At 41.8% G+C, this 19,492-nt stretch overlaps 2 protein-coding genes across 2 annotated transcripts; one reads left to right on the top strand and one right to left on the bottom strand.

Annotated features, from left to right (window-relative positions):
- On the bottom strand, positions 1 to 8,296 carry LOC115408225 (rho-related GTP-binding protein Rho6-like). Its single transcript, XM_030118860.1, has 5 exons — positions 8,010 to 8,296; positions 7,504 to 7,591; positions 2,409 to 2,518; positions 2,166 to 2,300; positions 1 to 1,097 (listed from the first exon to the last, which is right to left on the bottom strand). The coding sequence occupies exons 1-5, from the start codon at positions 8,127 to 8,129 to the stop codon at positions 852 to 854; spliced, it is 699 nt and encodes a 232-aa protein (XP_029974720.1). The 5' UTR covers positions 8,130 to 8,296; the 3' UTR covers positions 1 to 851.
- Positions 8,297 to 15,009: 6,713 nt separating this feature from the next.
- prim1 (DNA primase subunit 1) lies at positions 15,010 to 18,817 on the top strand. The gene is made up of 13 exons (XM_030118726.1): positions 15,010 to 15,232; positions 15,583 to 15,740; positions 15,832 to 15,938; positions 16,033 to 16,106; positions 16,198 to 16,334; positions 16,431 to 16,489; positions 16,599 to 16,708; positions 16,825 to 16,916; positions 17,003 to 17,135; positions 17,826 to 17,895; positions 18,009 to 18,115; positions 18,363 to 18,461; positions 18,555 to 18,817. Exons 1-13 carry the CDS (start codon positions 15,124 to 15,126, stop codon positions 18,572 to 18,574), a joined length of 1,275 nt encoding a protein of 424 aa, XP_029974586.1. The 5' UTR covers positions 15,010 to 15,123; the 3' UTR covers positions 18,575 to 18,817.
- Positions 18,818 to 19,492: the final 675 nt, after the last annotated feature.

The raw sequence follows: 19,492 nt of genomic DNA, 5'->3' as shown, positions 1-19,492 counted from the left end.
TTTTGTTTTCTTTTTTTTTTAACTCGGAGTGTGTTTGTTTTGAACAGCACGTCCACAGTGGCCTGTTCCGCGGCTCATGTGAGTGCTGAGTCACATTGCGCTTCTTGAGATGCTCGCTCCGTTTGTCCTCCCACTGCCTTTCGCAAATGAATGCTCCGCTCGCCAAATCCCTCCCTTCCCTGCACCTTTCCCAACCCCCCCCCACCCCCACCCCTCCCGGCTGCCAGCTTTACTTTCCAAACGAAATACCACCGAGGGGTCAGATGGGGAATAATTTCCTTCAAGGAGCGCGGTTTTAAATTCTAAGAGCCGCGCTTCTGTCGGGTCCTGCGTCCCTGTCACTGTCGGATTTCGCATTTCATCCCGTCACTCAGCTCGCAGTGTGACCTTAAACGGACATTCAGACACAGAGATGGATTGGAAAGGGCGCCGCTATCAGAATTTCAAATGGGTCTAATCAGTTTAATGCAGTCAAACGCAGTGTTTACGACCACCACCTTCTCTGTGGGAAAGAGTGAAGTAGGGACCTTATAAGTGCCTCTTATGCTCGACCGGCACCGGAATACGGACCTGGACAACTTCTTTCTGTGCGGAAAGTGTGTGCTGGTGACAAGTCCTGATCAAAGCTGTTAAATACAGAGAGAGTACAGATCGTTTTGGTGGTGGCTGACAGGAGGTCGAGCAGGATGTTGCAAAGAAGAGAGAAGCTTCCCTTTCCTTTACACGCCCTGCCTCCCTGCCTGAGCAGCTACAGGAGAGTTCACATGTCCTTGCTTTATGGGGTTTTTTTTTTCTTTCTTTTTTTTTTTTCTTGGTTTTGTTTTTCTTTTTTCTTCTCCCCAGCATGGGATTCACATGATGGAGCAGCTCTTGGACCTGTCCTTGCTGAAGGTGGAGGACAGCAGCTCCGTCTTGCTGGGCAAGTGTAGGAGTCTCTTGGAGAGGCGGCGGACGGGGCTGGGTTTGTCGGCGGGCTGCAGTTTGTTCATGCAGGCCAGAGCCGCAGTACGGAAAACACTGTGGATGCTCTTCTCTGACGTGAAGGCAGAGCACTCGAGGTACGCTTCGGCGCCGAGCTGCTTGGCCAAGGACGAGCCCTGTGAAGAGTGAGGGAACAAATCAGTCCGTGGTAACATTTTTAAAAATTCTTTACGCATTTTCCATCTGTTACAGTCTAACTGTATAACGTATGACTCAAGATCTGAACATCACATGTAGAGATAAGTATTTACGGGGCTTGTTGTTGACTTGTTTTTGATCTGTGCCAACTGAATGTCAAAAAATGGTATTTTAATACTGTTCACATAAGATTCCCTCCAATTCTCTCCCTGTGAAGCGGTGTCAAATGCCTGATGAGTCATTTTGCGCTCGCGGGCGTTTTCTGCATCCAAAAGAAATACATATGTCTCCTCCGCACCGACAGCGGCGTCGACCTCAGATAACAGCTCCAACTGCTGTGTGAGTGTGTGTAATAGCGATGGGTCGCTGAAAATGTCAATCACATCCGAGACACGCCTATCAGAAATACTAAAACAGCCTGCGGACGTCTTGTCAATGGGTCAAGGGTGGAAAAATGTAATTTGGACATTAAGATAAAAAAGAAGTGCCACAAACTCACTTTTCCAAACATCAAGGAGGATCCTTATCTCTTAAAATAATAAACAACTTCCAAAATCTGCTTGAGATCTTTCCATTTATTGTCTAAATGTGGCTTCAGTTCAACTTTTTTGCTCATACGTGACACATTTCTGATTTCATTTCAGTGAGAACAGCACAAATGGGATTTTTTTTAAATCACATTTGATCTCAGTGGTGGTGTGTGTGTGTGTGTGTGGGGGGCATATTGCATGAGGATCTGCTCAAACGTCAGTGCATTCACTAAAGTAATAAGAAATCACAACACTTTCAAATGACTTTTACACCAGTTGGTTTGTGACAAGCAGCAAACAAATAAACAATTATCTACGATTCAGGCTGCTTTTAGAAAATGTTTTGAGATTAGAAACCAAAAACAGAGGTGCAAAGAGTGACTGTGAAAGTAAATTTTCATTTTAAGATGTCAGACATTTAAAAGTACCTCTTGGACCCTCGGAGAGCGAAGAAACACGGTACTACAGTATTTTCATAATAAAGGAGAGGAGGGGTGAGCAGATATGGGAGCCAACCTGTTCATGGGAGATGGGAGCCTGCTTCTGATTGGACAGCTCCATGCGAGTGCAGACGTCTGTGCGCAGGTCTGTTTTGCAGCCTATTAGCAAAATGCGAGTACTGGGGCAGAAGTCCTGGATCTCTGCTTTCCACTGCAAGGAGAGGAAACGGGCGTCACCGGACTGACACTAAGAGGTACGATGAATAAATAAAAGACGGAGTCTTGGATTATTGAACGAGCAAATTGCGGCACTTCATACCTTCTTCAGGGCGCCGTCGACTGTGTCTGGTCGGCTGATGTCAAAGCACAAGAGCACCGCGTCTGAGTCACTGTAGCACAGCGGCCTGACATTGTCATAATATGGAGAACCTGGAGAGCGAGAGAGGTGACATAATGAAGTGTTTATCCTGTGAATGTGTGGGTTAAAAGTTTGACTCTCAATCTGAAAAAAAAAAAAAAAATGTCTTTCATAAGCGAAGTTTTTTTTTCTCCCTTTGTTAGCGAGCAGAAATAGAAACAAAGCTGCTCTTTCAAAGGTCTGCCAGCTGACACTGTTATAATGTTCCATCACAATCATCCTCCTCACATTAACACAGCAACAAATACAAACAGACACACGCAGCCCTGCCAAGCTCATAAAAGAGCAAATCATTTCAGCGAGCATGAAGGCTTCCCACTGACAGGAGCCCTTCCAGGAAAGTAAACTCACTGAATAACTCACTGAGTCAGGCTGGTCGACGCTGCGCCCATCACAAAACGCAGCGATTAGTCAGGGGCAAACTTTATTTAACAAACTGACAAATGAGGGTGAAAATCGGAGTTCCTGTTAAATTTAAAAGGATGAGATCATCTTTCAGTTTGAAGGTTTTTGCATTGAAATTCGTGGAAAAATATCACGTTATGTTCAGGCAAACCTGCATTTAAAATCAAATTTTAGTTGATCGATGAAACCATGCCAGAAAATACACTCAAATATTGTATTTTCTCCATGGAGGTGCATATAAACTGAAAAAAAGAGTAAACATCAAACCAAGTGATAAAATAAAACAAAGACTAATGCATGAGTTCATTGTGCTGCTGTTATTTAGAGTGATTTCTAGTTGTCAATCAGCTGCTAATAACCATGTAAACTGCTTTTTAACACTTGCTTATCACATTGTTCTGCACCATGCAGTGGTATTCATATTAATTGTATAATCGAGTCATAACAGGCTAATTTCTGAGTTTTAAAGGCTCTCGCGGACAGTTGGTTTACCGTAGGCTTTTCTTCACGCACGGGCACAATCGTACCATTATTGTGCCTTTGTTCCGCTTATAAAAGGCACGGTGGTGGTGTTGTTTGGATGATAAGCCCACTCTGGAGGCAGGAGCTAAAGCTGAATCAACATGTGTGTAAAACAGAGAGGCGGCCCGTTGGGACCGAAGCCCCGAGGCAAGTCTGTCCACGGGGCTCAGGGCGAGACGAGATGGAGACGCCGCTGTTTTCAACCGCTCCGGAAAAGCCGGTTTGTCATGCAAAAAAATCACACGCCGGGCGGCTTTAGCCTGCTTATGCCGGGATCTGAAAACAAACAGTAAATTGTAATAATGGCTCTTCGGGACGACAGTATGTTAAATCTCAGGATGAGAGTGCCGGGAGCTAAACCGCTGCTGCATAAAGATTTGAGTTAATGTGAGACTAATGTGAGGCTTTATGTAACTCTCATTTTCCCGTAAAAATGTTTTCTTCAAGGTTTAACGCTGATTACCTCTCAATTTGACATATTTTAAGAGTCAAAGTTGCACTACTGACACAAAATCACGTTGTAAGATGCCTGTATGTTTGTACTGAATCTACCGTGTGTTAGCATGCCACCCAAATGCTTTTGGAAAAGCATGTCTCTTTTGGAGAGCTTAATGCCGCCTCCAGCGTTCGGTCTAATTAATAATTAGAAGCACAAGTTCAGCAAGAAGTCATTCATTTAGCTGCAAGCTTCTTATAAACCTCACTTACAGTCTGAGGACGCATCCTTTCACCGTGTCAGGATTTATCGATGGGCTCATATCATAACCGATGCTGGAGTCGATGCCTTTATGACCCAGTTGTAAATTTTCTGCATTAATCTTCAGCCTGCAACACATAAACTCCTCCCCGACGTGAAAATACACGCCATTCATCATCTCACTCAGTCCGTTCTCGTTACTGTCACACAATTACAACACCTCAGTTATGAGAAAGTGAAGAATGGCATGAAGGAAACACGTTTCCATAAATAACGTGTGTGCATGTGTGTGTGTGTGTGTGTGTGTGTGTTAAATTCCTTTTTTTAAAAAAAAAAAAAAAAAACCCCTCAGGAAAGCTCCTGTGCTAAAAACAGACTGTCAGGATGTCCGCTCTCTATTGTCTTCCCCTGCCACCTAATCACTCCCCACACACCGACACTGAGATTTAATTTCCTACTGGTGTCCTCAGGGGCCAAACGAGCCCGAGAAGCTTCCCCAAGCAAATATGAGAGGATATAATTATACCGGGAATAGATACTTCTATTAGTCCTCTGCTGGGACTAACTAACAATCATGTTGTCTTGATGAATTCGCCCGTCTCCTGAGAGGTTCACGAAATGGTTTACTACAATATCACACACACACACACACACACAACAAACACTTTTTTTTTTCCTAAAACTGGAACCTGCGAAGTAGGAGAACTTACACAACGAGCGACTATCAATAACACTTCTTTTGGTGAGAATCAAAGCAGACGTCACATAACTATCCAGAGTGATGTAAGGCCTGAGAAAGAGGAGGCAGACGCATCTGAAGAAGACACAACTTCGAGCACCCACCACCTCCCACACACACACACACACACACACACACACACACACACACACACACACACACACACACACACACACACACACACACACACACACACACACACACACACACACAATAGCAGCCTCCTGCCTGGATTTTGACACACACACACAGAGTGTAAAAGTATCTTCAGATAGAGAAAAATGGGACATCATAAATGATAAATGGACTTCATGCAGCAGATTTTTGGTGTTTCAATGGTGTCGACATATTTTACATGATCAGTGACACACACACACACACACACACACACACACACACACACACACACACACACAATGATGGCTGCATGAACATGAAATCCACTCACAGCTGTGAGCAACTTGGGGACTTCCATACAGGAACACTTCAATACATTGACAGAGCAAGATGAGGAATCTAGCTTGAAAAAAAATCTGCTTTAAGTCTTCTGTCTTTTGTTTTTTGAATGCATCTGTGCCAAAGTGATGCTATGTAAAACTGAAATGATTCATTTAGTCATTTTATTGACCAAGTCCTTCTTCTGAGCACATTCAAAAAAAAAAAGGCATGCCTCGAAAACTCTCACACTGAGGCATTTTAAAGTGATTTCCTCCTTTTGTTCACATCAAGTGACTGTAAATTTAATATCTCAGGTTTTTATTGGTGGTTTGACAAAGTAAGACGTGACGATGTTGATTTGGGCTTTATAAAAGTCACTGCTCCATTTTTTTTTTATGTTTTACAAATTAGCTGCTGACATTTAGCTTCACCTTTAATTTCTGACTTTCAAGACAAGAAAACAGATTAATTAAGGAAATTCATTAATGTGACTAAAGATTAGGACTGTAATGAAGGAGAATGGCTGTTAAAATAAAGAGTGATGGGGAATTGGAGCATATCTCTGTGAGTGTTGCAATTATAAATGGATCTTATGCAATGTTTCCTCTGGTAAAGGGTGACTGTCCAGAAAGTTTTGACTCCGTGGGAGAAAAACACACAAACCTACATCAGTTCAGAGCTGCTTTCAGTTGCATAAGATCGTTTATAGGCAGCACACACACACACACACACAGCATAAGGCAGCAGGGAGGTCATGCACATCTTTTCTCTCAGTATCCCTTGCTTGTGCCTTCTGTTCACAGCGACTGTACACCACACAAACACACACACTGTTGCACACATTAAAAAACAGGATAAACACACACACACACATACACGCTTGCCCGCACTCGTGCAGACTTCCACCCCCTGCATGGACGAGGCTTTCCCCTCTCCCCTGTGAAACAACCCCTCTGCAGGCCAACTGGCACGGCTCGACTTCCTCCCAACACAAAGCCTCGGCCGAGGCTGTTACGAAAGAAATCCATACAGCAGCCAGCGCATGGCTCCTCTGATTGATCCCATTTACATAATTTTAATGTATGTTTAAAGGTCAGTCGGCCGTCACCTCATTATGCAACCCACGAAACATTTTGTTCCAAACTACAGAACAAAGGAACAGAAATCTATTGTTTTGAAGATCAGATTATCATTTAATCTACAAAATGTTTATCTTTTTTTTTAAAGGCTTATCTTCAAGGAGTTGTGATCCTGTCTTGTAATAATTGCATTTCTGTTGCACAAGAGCCCAAAGAATCCTCAATTACTTCGCATAAGACGTGAGAAAATCATCAGAGCGTCACATTTCAAAGAAAACAACAAACAAGCATAATGATGCGTGTGTGTGTGTGTGTGTGTGTGGGGGGGGGGGGGGGGGGGGGGGGGGGAAGGTTACAATTCAATTTCAATCAGCTCTATGAAAGGTAATGTATTCCGCTGTTACTTCTTGAATATTCAACAGGACAGTCTTTGATCACTTCTTCCACACGAGACCAAAGGTCATGAGAAGCGTCTCAGCAGCACAACACTCTGATGTCCCGCCTCATTACTTCTTAAACAAGTACATGGTTACATGGTCGATGCATTACTCTGTTGAAGGTATGCTGATGGTTTGGGGTTCTTAGAAAACAGAGGGATAAATAAACATTTTAATAGGAGACATCAGGGTTTCAAAATCTAATTTTAGTGATTGGAAATGTGAAAAATATGAGTCATGATTTCAAAGGGTTTTTTTTTTTAAATCCAAATCAGAATGAGAATTTGCAGATTTCGTGCATCACATGCTCTGCAATAAAAACCAGCTGGTGTGCTCCTCATCCGCTCGCCAGTGACTTCAAACTTGTGAAAAACTATTTGACTGCACCAAAACAGGATCGACAGATTGTAAAGCCTGAGTAAACATCCACAACACAAAGACAGAGGAGTGGAGGAGAAGACGTGGCTCCATTCACAGTCGTTACTCGACTCCAGCACGGCTGCATTGCATTGTGGTGAGAGTATGTGACCTTCCAGAAATCAACACTGAAACCAGCTCAACTCATTTTTCTGCCTCGGCCATGAACGATCGAGGACCCCGGCGTGTCGGATTAAGAGATCACAGCTCCGCAGTTCAGTAAAATCAATAGTCAAACAGAAAATTACAGGTCAACGCTCACCTGATGTGTCCCAAAGGCTGAGCTCAACTCGCTGGTCATCCAGCTCCAAACAGGCTGTGTAGTTTTCAAACACAGTGGGGACGTAAGTCTGAGAGAGGGGAAACACAAAAAGAAATGTGTGTAAATGTAGCATATATATCATACTTTGAATTTAATCCAATTATATGTGCTGAGATTTTATCTATATTTACAGAATGAGATCTGAGCTTACAGAGCTTGAGTCTTTACAATTTAATAACATTTTCCACACAGTATTTCTGAAGGTTACAGAGAATCACCCCTTATTCATAGTTAGAATAGACCTTAAAACATAGAGGTGTGTCTTGACTCTCAATTACAGCACCCCAGAGCCATTTCAACTATTACAGACCCCCTCCACAGATTTTTATTCTTCCTCAGATCCTGATTGTAATAAATAACACAAACAGGACCTGCATGTTAATTTGAGCTTCCAGTATTGATCAGGAAATGACTGCAGACATGAGCTGCGTGCAGAAACCTCTTACCTCTGGGTAGCAGTCCTTCACCAGGACCTGTAACATCGCTGTTTTACCGCATTGGACGTCCCCGACCAGCACCAGTTTACACCTCGCGACAAACGGCTGCGTGAGTCTCCGCTCCTTCATGGTGATGAGAAAAAACACACACACACACACACACCTCGGACACTGAGACGCTCCTCGGTGATGGAGGCGGGAAGCGGGGAGATGACCGCGCGGATAAAAAGTTGAGTTAAATCCTCAACCGGAGAGCGGCGGCGCGTGGATACCGGTGCGTCAGTTGCGCGTGAGACGGACAGCGGCGGCGGCGGAGGAGTCACTGCGCAACTTTATACTGAGGCGGCGACCAATGAGCGCAGAGCCCGGCTGGCTTCAGCAGGGAGGAGGAAACTCACAGGACTGATACACCACACCGTTTAGGCTCACAGCCTGTGCCACTGCTAATAAATCCACACATTTTAGAAACTCATATCATTCTATAATTGGAAAACTATTAATAAAACTGCAGTTTTAATATTTTATCATAATAGCATTAAGGACAAGTACAATCACAACTGTCATTGTACTATTCCGCTTTTACTTAAAAAAAACGCTATTAATTAATTAAATACTAAAACCACACAGTTGTCTTCTATGATTGTAAAATTAATGCAATCACACAGCTCAAACACTCATTCTTTCATCAGTGCAATGTAATGATTAAACCACACAGATTAGAATCATTCTAGCATTGTGAACTATTATTTAAAACTAATGAAAACACACAGCTCACGTGTCTACATCCTTTTATCACTGTACAGTAATAATACAACGTCAGAACTTTTTCATTCACTTCCTTTGATTCCTGTAAAGAATTGATAAAACCTCATGTTTAAAAAGCTCAGATCATTTCATCTTTGTAAGCCAGTGCTTGTGAAGCCATAGTTTAAGTTCTCACATCCTTCTGTTACTTTGATATAGTATTAGTATCTAACTCCAAAGACAGTATTCATGCTGTGTATTATTCGTTCACAGCAATAAAGGGGTTTGAGTGTTTAAGCTGTATGATTTTGTTGGTATAAACTCATAATACCACACAGTTTAAATACTCACAAATAGTGCTGCACTGATTAAAAACAAAGTATGCAAACATCACCAAAGATCTCAAGTGCCCAAGTGGAAAAATGTTCCTTATAATATTGTTGATGCATTTATGTAGCAGAATTTTAGCTGGTGGAGGAGGCCTTATAAATTGTGGAAATGTAAGAAATAACTTAAAGGTGAAGTGAAAAGTTGTATGAAGAAACTTTTTTGCTGCTATGTTGTTCAGATGACAGTTCTGTACAAATATTAAAGTGTGACTGATTAACTGATAAATTAAATTAATCATAATAACTTTTATTTATAACACATTTTACATTTGAAGTCAAATCGCAAATTGATAAACTGCCACCAACCACCTGGTTGGTCCTATAAGTCAGCTGTCATGACATGTTTATCTGTATTTAGGGTTAACAACGCTCCTGCTTATGAATCAGCTCTTGTAGTCAAACACCGTCTCCTGTCTAGTCAGTTTGTTGTCAAACTTCCAGTATTTCTCCACTCAGTGTTTTAACCAGTTAATCCAGTTTGCCAGTTTTTCTAACCTTTGTATTTTCAAGCTTCCCTCATCAGAGATCTCTCTGACCTCTATAGGAGTCGAATTTCTCTGTCCTGAAGGTTACTGTGACCTGTCCGAGATGACTTTGGGCTGTCCGCTTTCCTCGCATTTCCTCTTGTTTGTGGTGTCAGTATCTGATCCTGGAGGGAGACTCACCTGCATGTCGTAGTTATATTTAGCTAAATGTGTTGCAGTGGTTAGCACCATCGCAGTGAGACTATAGCCATCTTTCATATGTAGAGTTTGAATACCGTCCCTGAGCATGCATGGAACTTTTACATTTATTTTGGCCGAGGTTTGTTTTGTTGACTGACTCGAACTTGCCTGTAGGTTTGAATGTGAATCAACTGGCTCCAGCACCAGCCAGCCTCCAGTTGGATAGAGGTTTATAGAATATGGATGGAGGGATGAATGTGTCATGATGGAGCTCTGCAGAAAGCCTCGGAGCAAACTGCTTATTATAATCAGGTAGAATCATGTGCTGAAGGAGGATAACATCCAAATCACACAAGACAATTACCCACCAAGACCAAGATTTACCTCCACTGCTGTCGGAAGCCCGATCAGTGGTCTGGTTTCTCTGCTTTCTGACCACTAAGCAGCTTCATTCAGGTCCCGGGGCTTTTCTGCCCACCGCTCAGCCGGTCATTTGGCGTCACCTGGACTCTGAACTCTGCTTGCCGCTTCTGTTGTGTTTACTTTTTGTCACTGCTCGAACCTCAGTCAGATGCAGCAAGGTTACAATCTGCCATGAATCCAGCAATCATAGAAACCGAGCCATTCAGACTGAGGATGACTCACATTCAGGCTCGCTATGAGCCTCCTTGAACGTGGAAGATGTGTGAAACTGTGACGTTTCGAGGTGCTACTCAGCAGATTTTATTACCTTCGGACAGAAGCAGACTGTCGGCTGACTGTCTTTAACTGAGTCACCCAGCAATAAACACAATCTCTATCTAAAATAAACAAACATCCCAATGATAGCAATGGGGATTTTTTTGTTGTGTTGTGTATTTTAGGGGGGAAAAAAAATCTCCGTGGTTGGAAGCCTTAATCTATTTTATTCCAAAGTCTTCCAGAGATATTTTCCAACAGCCTTGAGGGAAAATGTGATTAAAGGTTACGGGCATTGTTCTTCCTCTTCTGCCTGCGGTTGGGATCTGTGTGCAGCTGCTTTGTGTGTTTGTTTGCATGTGTGTGACCTGAAAGTTTTGCAGTATTTGAGGTCAGAGGTTGTTAGGCCGCTTGAGGAAACGACTGAACTGATAAGATAATTAAAACAGTTCATGTCAGGACACATTCCAGCCCATTTTAATGATTTTCTCTCAGAGGAAATCAGTGGCTGAATGTGTACATTTATTTATGTAACACGTACAACGTCGTACAGTAGTTGGTAGCGTCCAGGGCAGGGCTCCTCCTGCCAACTCCAAACACACGGCAGATGGCTTCATCAGTACAACAGAATTCAAGAGTCATGGAGCCATGTGGATGGGAAATGGAGCATGGCGAGTTGCGCAGAACATAAAACTGGGAAAAAAAGAGAGAGAGAGAAAAAAAGACAGCTCGACTATCACAGCAGGACTTTTGATGCCATTAATGTGTGGTGTGAAAATCTGAATGGACCTGCACCTGCTGCCAGAGAGGAGAACTCATCCCATTGTCTCCGTTATCTACTAAACAGCGCAATGCAAACAACATGTAAACACATCTCTGCATGTTCAATTCCTCCCTGTTGGGCTTCTCACTTCATCTTTATCATGAACAGATTAACAAACAGCAGAGAATTCTAGTTATTTCTGTCTCTCTCATGTTGACCTGCTGATATTTTGTCTCATATTGCTTTTCTTTTGTCATTTTGCTCATTAGTGTGTCACATTTCAGTCAGGCTGTGTGTATTTGTGATCATTTCAAGTCCACACTTGGTGGTTTTGTTCCCCTGCTCATTTTTTTTCAGTCAAGGTGAATATATTGAACAATGGAGATGGAAGACAAAGACCTGAGAGCTGAAGTGGAACAGTACAGGAGGCAGAACGTGTGTGAGAGATAGCGGCAGATGATCCACTGTGGCGACTCATGAAAGGAGAAGCTGAACGACTAGTTTTTTTTCTCTATTATTGCCCTCTCTGTTTAGTTCTGCATAATTTGGTGACTGGGTTTGCATCATTTGGATAATTATCTATATTTTGATAATCTTTTTAAAGCATAAATTAGTTGTGTGTGTGTGTGTGTGTGTGTGTGTGTGTGTGTGTGTGTGTGTGTGTGTGTGTGTGTGTGTGTGTGTGTGTGTCCAAGCTCATTTTGAGGTCAAGCTTTTCTTCTTGTCTGTAAACATCATGGGACTAACAAGTGTGTTGACTTTCCTTCTGGCCATTTAGTATCTCATTCGGGTCATTTGAGTAGTTTAAGATCTCCTTTTGGCCTTTATGTGGCCAAAGATTTTCTGCTTGGTGTCTCTGTTTTGTTTTTTTTTTAATATTTGCTTTGTTGTAGTTGCTCTTTCCTTGTCATTAAAGGCACAAGGACAAAAGCGGCACAGACAAGACAGGTGCATGAGTAATACTGACATAGCTACTTTAATCCCTACCTCCATAGGCACACACACACACACACACACACACAGAGTCACGCTGTGTCCTCTCTTTGTTTGTAGATTTTCTCAGTTCTAGTCCGTGTTCATTCCTTCTCAGCTTTTTGTCTTAATGACCTGAACTTTGGTCTAGTCTGTATTGTTTCATTTCTCCCCAAGGCCATTTTTTCAGCCCAAGTCACCTTGATTAGTGTATGTGCTCATACTGTGCTGTCTTTTAGCACCAAGTTTGATTATTTTGCAATATCTGCACTTATTCAGTATCTTTCTGTCCTGTCTCCTTGGTTCGCTTAGTTAAATATCATTACAGAGTTTCTGCAGACAGTTTTTTGCAGGTTTTATTCTGGCTTATGTGTCACCAGTATTTTTCTGATGGAACATGACAGCGTTCAGAGATGGTGGCACACTTTGGTCATCTGAAAATGCAGTGACTTTTATATGATCCCCAAACTGGGAGTCCTTGTGTACAGGTAACACGGTGACCTATCATGCTGGCCAAAGTGCTATATATGCAACTGATGGGGATCTGACCTGAATTTATCAACGCAGAGTTACACATTCACCCTCATGTGTCACCTTACCTAACTCGCCCTACTGACATTTAATGTTTGCAGGGCAGGTTTGAGTGCGTGTGTGTGTGTGTGTGTGTGTGTGGATGTGCATGCAGGCAGAAACTGACTGTTGTAGTGGTTTGTGTCCACACGCACAATGAGATGCCGGAAAAGCTTAAAGGTAGCTGTTCAGTAGTGCATACCATGCATTAATGTGCACCTCACTTGCTAAGATATAGTGAATATGTTTGTGAAGAAGGAAAGGCGGATGGCATTCTTCCCAAAGCGTATTCAAATAATTTGTAAGAATGCACTAAAAAAAGAAAAATCCATCACATCCTGTATGCCTTGCAGCAGATTTATTTGCATAATTCAAGTAAGATGAGGTTGAGAGCTCTTGCATTATGTAAATCAGAGTGTGATTAAATGATATTACCATGAACACGAGCGCTATCACAAAGTGGAAACGTGTTGGAAATGCTTGTCTATTAAACGCTGTTGAATATGGCAGGGATCACCGACACCGCGAAGGAGAAACCAGTTCATTACCATCAAACCAGAGTGCAGGTATTTCACGTGCTGCACCTTATTATGCTAACAGCTGGATGATTACAGTGGTGGAGGGTGAGGCTCACTCTCAATGTGTCTGGTAGAGGAGAAAAAATGGATGAATTAAATGGAGTGGATATGAAAGTGTTTTGGTTTGTCGCTTGTGCTCAATATGACAAGATTATTTTTTCAGTAAAAGCTTCCTGTCAAAATTTCAGAAGCTGCAAGTTAAGACGGCTTCTAATTTAATGCATTGGGTTTAGTGGCACAATCAAGGTTTGTATGCCAAATGTCTCTCTTATTTCTAAAATAATGACAGAGACACACTGGAAGGAGGGATTGAAAATGGCACAGAATGGAAAAAAATTACAGGGCTGGTCATATTTGATGTGAAATACTGCAAAGGAAGAGTGTCATTTTACATCAGGAGTACAATAACTAACAAGGGCTCTTATTGCTGCACAGCTCTCAACCTTCACAGTGAACAATACCACTTGAGTCAGATGGAGTTGGGAGACTCATCGCTGGAACACACAGCAGTGGAATCACAGTTACACAGCCATCGGTGTTGTGACTGCACTGTGGGAGCCACACAGACTGGTGAACAAGAGAGGTGTCCCTGTCTTAAAAACTGCTCTTTCAAAGGTCACACCAAAGGTCGGCCTTGTCTTTAAATTGAAACACTTTAAAGAGTACAAATTTACCCACACAAATTGCAAAAGATTACATTTTTTTATTTACTATTTGGCAAAGTCAGTCTCTTCTCTATGGAAAGAAAATAACTTTGCAAAACGATTTTTTACATATCATATCTTCGGGGAACAAAATAAAGCCGTGTTTAGGGACACATGATCTTTGGTGGTAAACCTCACCATCCCATTCTGCAAAACTGACTGTCTACCAAATCTGAAACTGCACTGCCCTCTAAAGGTGCAGCACACATTGTGCACTCCAGTTATTGATGGCGACAGACTATTCACACATGGGAATATGAAATATTGTATGAAATGCTACATTTGTAACGAAGTACAAAAGTTCACACTGACTACCCAGAAATGTTTTGCAACACACTCTTATTTGAGTTTGATGGCAAAGAACTAATCGGACATACACACAATCTCACCTGCCAATGCACTGGTTGAGTCTTGAGCAAACTGAGAAAATACTGAGTAATGTCAGGAAACACACATAAAATGAATATTTCACCAAATTCTTATGTCTCAGTCTCTCTCTGCAAAGAAAAGCTGGCATTTCGCAATTTTGCAAGATCTTTTCTTATATTTTAAGAAACACGGACAAGTACATGATCAGTCAGAACTGAATTTACTTCTTCATATTACTATATTTTGTTTCAAGTCAGCCTCATAAATTTAATACAGACGTTGATGAAATTACTGCAGGCTTTATTGACTACAAATCCCTTCGGGCCATTGTTATTTGTGTCACTTCCGTTGATCAAACGTCACGTGAGGAATACAGGGAGTGTAGCGCAAAATGTACATGCATCACGGACATATCGGTGGTAATATGCAGTAAAGTTTAAATTATTCTTGTTGAACTTTCTGTTCTTGTTGAACTTTTCCTTTTGCTTGTTTTACGGACACGTCCATTAATGATGACGTCAGGGCCATTCGCCCGTCTCATTGGCTGTGCCCTTTCCTCGTGAGCTTTCCCGCGCTGTCCTCCGTGTACAACAGCAAACTGAACTGTCAGCCCGCAAAACACGGGACACGAGCATCTCCGTAAGTTTATAAGATATATAAAGACGAGGACCGAGGCTGCTGCTGCTCTAGAATGCCGTGCTCGGACTACGACCCCGCCTCTCTGCCGGATCTGTTGCCTCTTTACTATCGCCGGCTGTTTCCTTTCTCCCAGTATTACCGCTGGTTGAGCTATGGAGGAGGTGAGTCAGTCGGGAGTTGTTTACCATGTTACATGAACAAATATGTGACCGTCACTTTGCTATCCAACAAACTTGTCGAAATATTACCTGGATTTAGCTATTTTAAGACAGAGATGTAGACCTGCAGTTTACCTCATTTATCAGTGTTTCCTCAGGGAATGATAACTTGATGAGTAGAAACAGAAAAAGGCCTGAAAACCTGCTACAAAAAGGCCTCGAGTAAAGATTCTCAAACCCTTTTCGCCACTGATCATGCATAAAGTCGTTTCAGCTCCTGCAAAATAAGTTAAAGTACCAGCAACACCATGAACTGCTCCTAATGTCACATTTCTCTCTTCTTCCAATCTCAGTGCAAAAGAACTACTTTCAGAATCGGGAGTTCTCCTTCACACTCAAAGATGACATCTACGTCCGCTACCAGTCGTTCAGCACCCAGAGTGAGCTCGAGAAGGAAATGCAGAAAATGAACCCTTACAAGATTGACATTGGAGCGATTTACAGTCACAGGGTAAGACTTCTCACTCTTGCATCGTGGCTCTCAGGGATTCTGCATGGCTGCAGTCTCACGGAGGAGGTTTGTCCATGTCTGTCACCCACAGCCAAACCAACACAACACAGTGAAGTCTGGAACCTTCCAAGCTTTGGAGAAGGAGCTGGTGTTTGATATCGATATGACTGATTATGATGATGTGCGAAGCTGCTGCAGGTAAAACGTAGTTCATTTTAGTAGAAATGTAAATAACTTTATAAGCCATCAGTGAGACTCCTGACACTCATGATAATTCTAACTTTATTTCCAGTGCTGCAGACATTTGCTTGAGGTGCTGGACCCTGATGACCATCGCTATTCGTATCCTGGATCGAGCTCTGAGAGGTAGAGTTGTCTCTCATTTCAGTGCGTTCATCTGATTGTGCCGGAGGTTTGACGAATTCAGCGTCAACTTCTCTCATGTTGTTTCCACCAGATGACTTTGGTTTCCAGCACCTGCTGTGGGTTTATTCTGGCAGGAGAGGAGTGCATTGTTGGGTTTGTGATGAAGCTGCCAGGAAACTCTCTTCAGCAGCTCGCTCTGCTGTGGCAGAATATCTCAGCCTGGTGAAGGTAACCGTACTTGATCATTTACCAAATAACCTTCTACTGAAATAAATCAGCTTTGGAACACATTGTTTTCATTTTTGATATGTTATTGTTTTGCAGGGTGGAGAAGAAACGGTGAAGAAAGTCGTGCTGACAGATCCAATTCATCCATTTATCAAGTATTAATGTTTTTTCTTATTTGTCATTTTCTTCCTTTTTTTCATTTATTTTTGTGATCTCTGGGTTGTGTCTTCGTGTCGGCTGTTAAAGATTCTGTCATCTTCACAGAGAGTCTCTGGCAGTGGTGGAGAAGTACTTTCCTCAGTATGCGCTGAAGGACCAGGACATCCTCGGACGCAAAGAGTCTGTCGACAAAGTGCTGGCTCTTGTGCCTGAAGATATCCTTTTCACTGGATGCTGCATGATCATTTATATTGTTACTGTCAGCATGTCGAATTTGCTGTGAAACGGTAGAGGAATCACTGTGAAGTTGACCTTAACCCCCCCTCTCCACATGTAAGAAAAGAGCTTCAGCAGGCCTTTCAGAAAGACAAGATCCCAGAGAGCCGCTGGGAACATGTTTTAGATCAAGCTCTTGATAAACAGGTCAGTAAATCTGCTTCGGCGACTTTTTTTCCCCATTTGTGTGATCAGAAGAACAAGATTTACAGCAATAGTTTCTGCTTTCACAGGGCACCACCAAAAAGGGCCAACATTTTGAAAAAGAGATCATGCTGCAGTATTGTTACCCTCGGCTGGACGTCAACGTCAGTAAAGGTGTGAACCATCTGCTGAAAAGTCCTTTCAGTGTGCATCCAAAAACAGGTGAGTGTGTCTGCAGTTAGTCTGAAATTGTGAATTGATTTGAGCTGCGTGTTTTTATTCGAGATGTGACGGCAGAGACATACACTAACTCGTTCTGCATCAACAAAGACATTGCAGTTGACAGCTGCATGCAGACTGGACATTATATTGAATTGAAAACAACTGCCATCTAATTTTTTTCTTTAACTGCAGCAGGAAACCAGAGTAGCTTTACAAAACCCATGCGCGCACACATGAGGAAAATAGAAAAATGCCTGTCTGTATTGACATATAGAAACTAAAGACATCAGATTCCGTTCACAAAAAGGAAGCTGGAGAAAGCGTGTAGATAACATTTGGGTTTTAAAACTGCTAAATTACTGATATTAAAACATGATACACTGATTAGATAAAGTTTTTAGTCAATGTAAAATTTAAAAATACACCTGATGAAACAGAATTGACAAATCTGAGGAATTTGAAGCCGCGTAAGTCAGTTTTTCTTGTTCTTAAGGAGACGATCTGTTCCTGTATTATTGTTGCAAAGACGTTTCAGGGTGAAAATATGTCTGCTCTGTAATTTATACACTGGAAGTAATATGTTTATACTTTGAGTCATTGTGCTTCATGTGCATCTAATGTGATGTGAGTGTTCCATGAATCAGTAAATGTTGCACTTACAGTCCGTCTGTGACTTTTTCGTGTGTTCAGGCCGCATTTCTGTTCCCATTGACCTGAAAGAATTGGAGACGTTTGATCCGTTCGCCGTTCCTACCATCAGGTAGAAGGTTTTGGTTGTGTGCAGCATTTGATCTTTATGAAGCTTCTGATGTAAGAGTTGTAGGTTTTCTATTTTTATTATTAATATTGTTCATTTCTGTCTTCTTCTTTCAGCCTGATCTGTGAGGAGCTGGATCGACCAAAGCCGGGCGAAGAGCAGTCAGAAGACACCAATAAGAACGAAGACGAAAAGGATGCAGCGGAGAAACGGAAGGTTCGAGGTGAGTGAGTTTAAATGAGAGAAACGACACGACGGTTCACTTCTGTGTGCATCAGTCTGGTTCCTCCTGCTTTTGTAAAACCTGCTTGTCCTCAATATTTTTAATCACATGCAGATGAAAAGAACAGAAATGCAACTGATCAATGATCCCCTTTGCTTTAGCTTTTTCCCAATTTGTTGATTTGTGTCTTCTGGCTGCTTAAGTACGAGTCCTAAACGTTTAAGTTCATCTACGATTTTCTTCACAGATTACAAAAGAACCAGCTTGGCGAAGTACATCAAACACTTTGATCAGTTTCTGGACACGATGGCTCGTTCATGGAAAGGAGAGCTGCTTAAGAAGAGCGGTGTGTTTAAGTCCCGGCACGTTAAGGAAGCTTACTGTTTAAAGTTTCATATTGTCATAATTTAAATTGTTCTCGTGTCTTTTTCTCCTGCAGATCTTCAGAAAGATTTCTAAGTGGACCAGCAGTCAGAAAACAAGAGGCTGATTGATTAACTGTGGCTGATGGTGAACACTGCAGCATTCCTTTGAGTAACGATCCAGTTTTCCAGCGTTTTCACCTTCAGGATTCCATGATTCATATATTGAACTGAATTATAATGTTTCTCTGTCTTTCTGGCATTGCTTTGTAAATGATCAGGTTTTAATGTTTTTGCTTAATGTTTTGGGTTTTTTTGCTGTCATGCACACAAAAATAAAGTTGAGGTCTGCTCTTGTAAAACATTGTATTTTATTCACCTTTTAATAAAAACTGGAGTTGTTTGACCTTATTTAGTTTGAAGATTTAGTTTAGCTTACACTGTAGCAGGTAGTGATCACAGAAACTCGGATTTCAATTGAGATTTTAACATTTCATAAGGAAGACTTCTATGTTTTAGATTGAATCCATTCTAGTTTTTGTTTTTTTTTTTCAATATTTAACTCTGAAATATTTGTGAGAATTCTCATATTGTGGATGTATGTGATTATTTCACTCCTCCAATGATCCCTTCAGCAGGGAATGACCAGCAATTTTACTGATAGACCATGATTGCTGAGTGTAGTCCAGTCATGACTAAAATCAGTTGTGATTGATGTTAATATGCCTCTTAGTCCAAAAATAATCTGTACATCATAGATGTGCAACATTAATCAACGGAAATGCTGCAAAAATGTTAACCTACTGCAAGGTTTTATAAGAATTAAAGGTGCTGTAGGCAGGATTTTTGCTAGTCAATGCTATTTTTTCTGTTTTCTTTGGATTAAATGTTAGAGTATCCATTGATAATCCTTTAGGAGTGTAGCATAATTGCACTATCGCGATGGCACAGCATTTCCATCTGTCTCTGTTCTGAGCTGAAAAGGAATCTCCACAGCTCCAGGTATCTTTGACCA

This window comes from Salarias fasciatus, chromosome 20, assembly GCF_902148845.1.
Source record: "Salarias fasciatus chromosome 20, fSalaFa1.1, whole genome shotgun sequence".
In the NCBI taxonomy this organism is placed as follows: domain Eukaryota; kingdom Metazoa; phylum Chordata; class Actinopteri; order Blenniiformes; family Blenniidae; genus Salarias; species Salarias fasciatus.
Note: the sequence above shows the minus strand (reverse complement) of the source record. Positions and strands in the feature narration are given on the sequence as shown.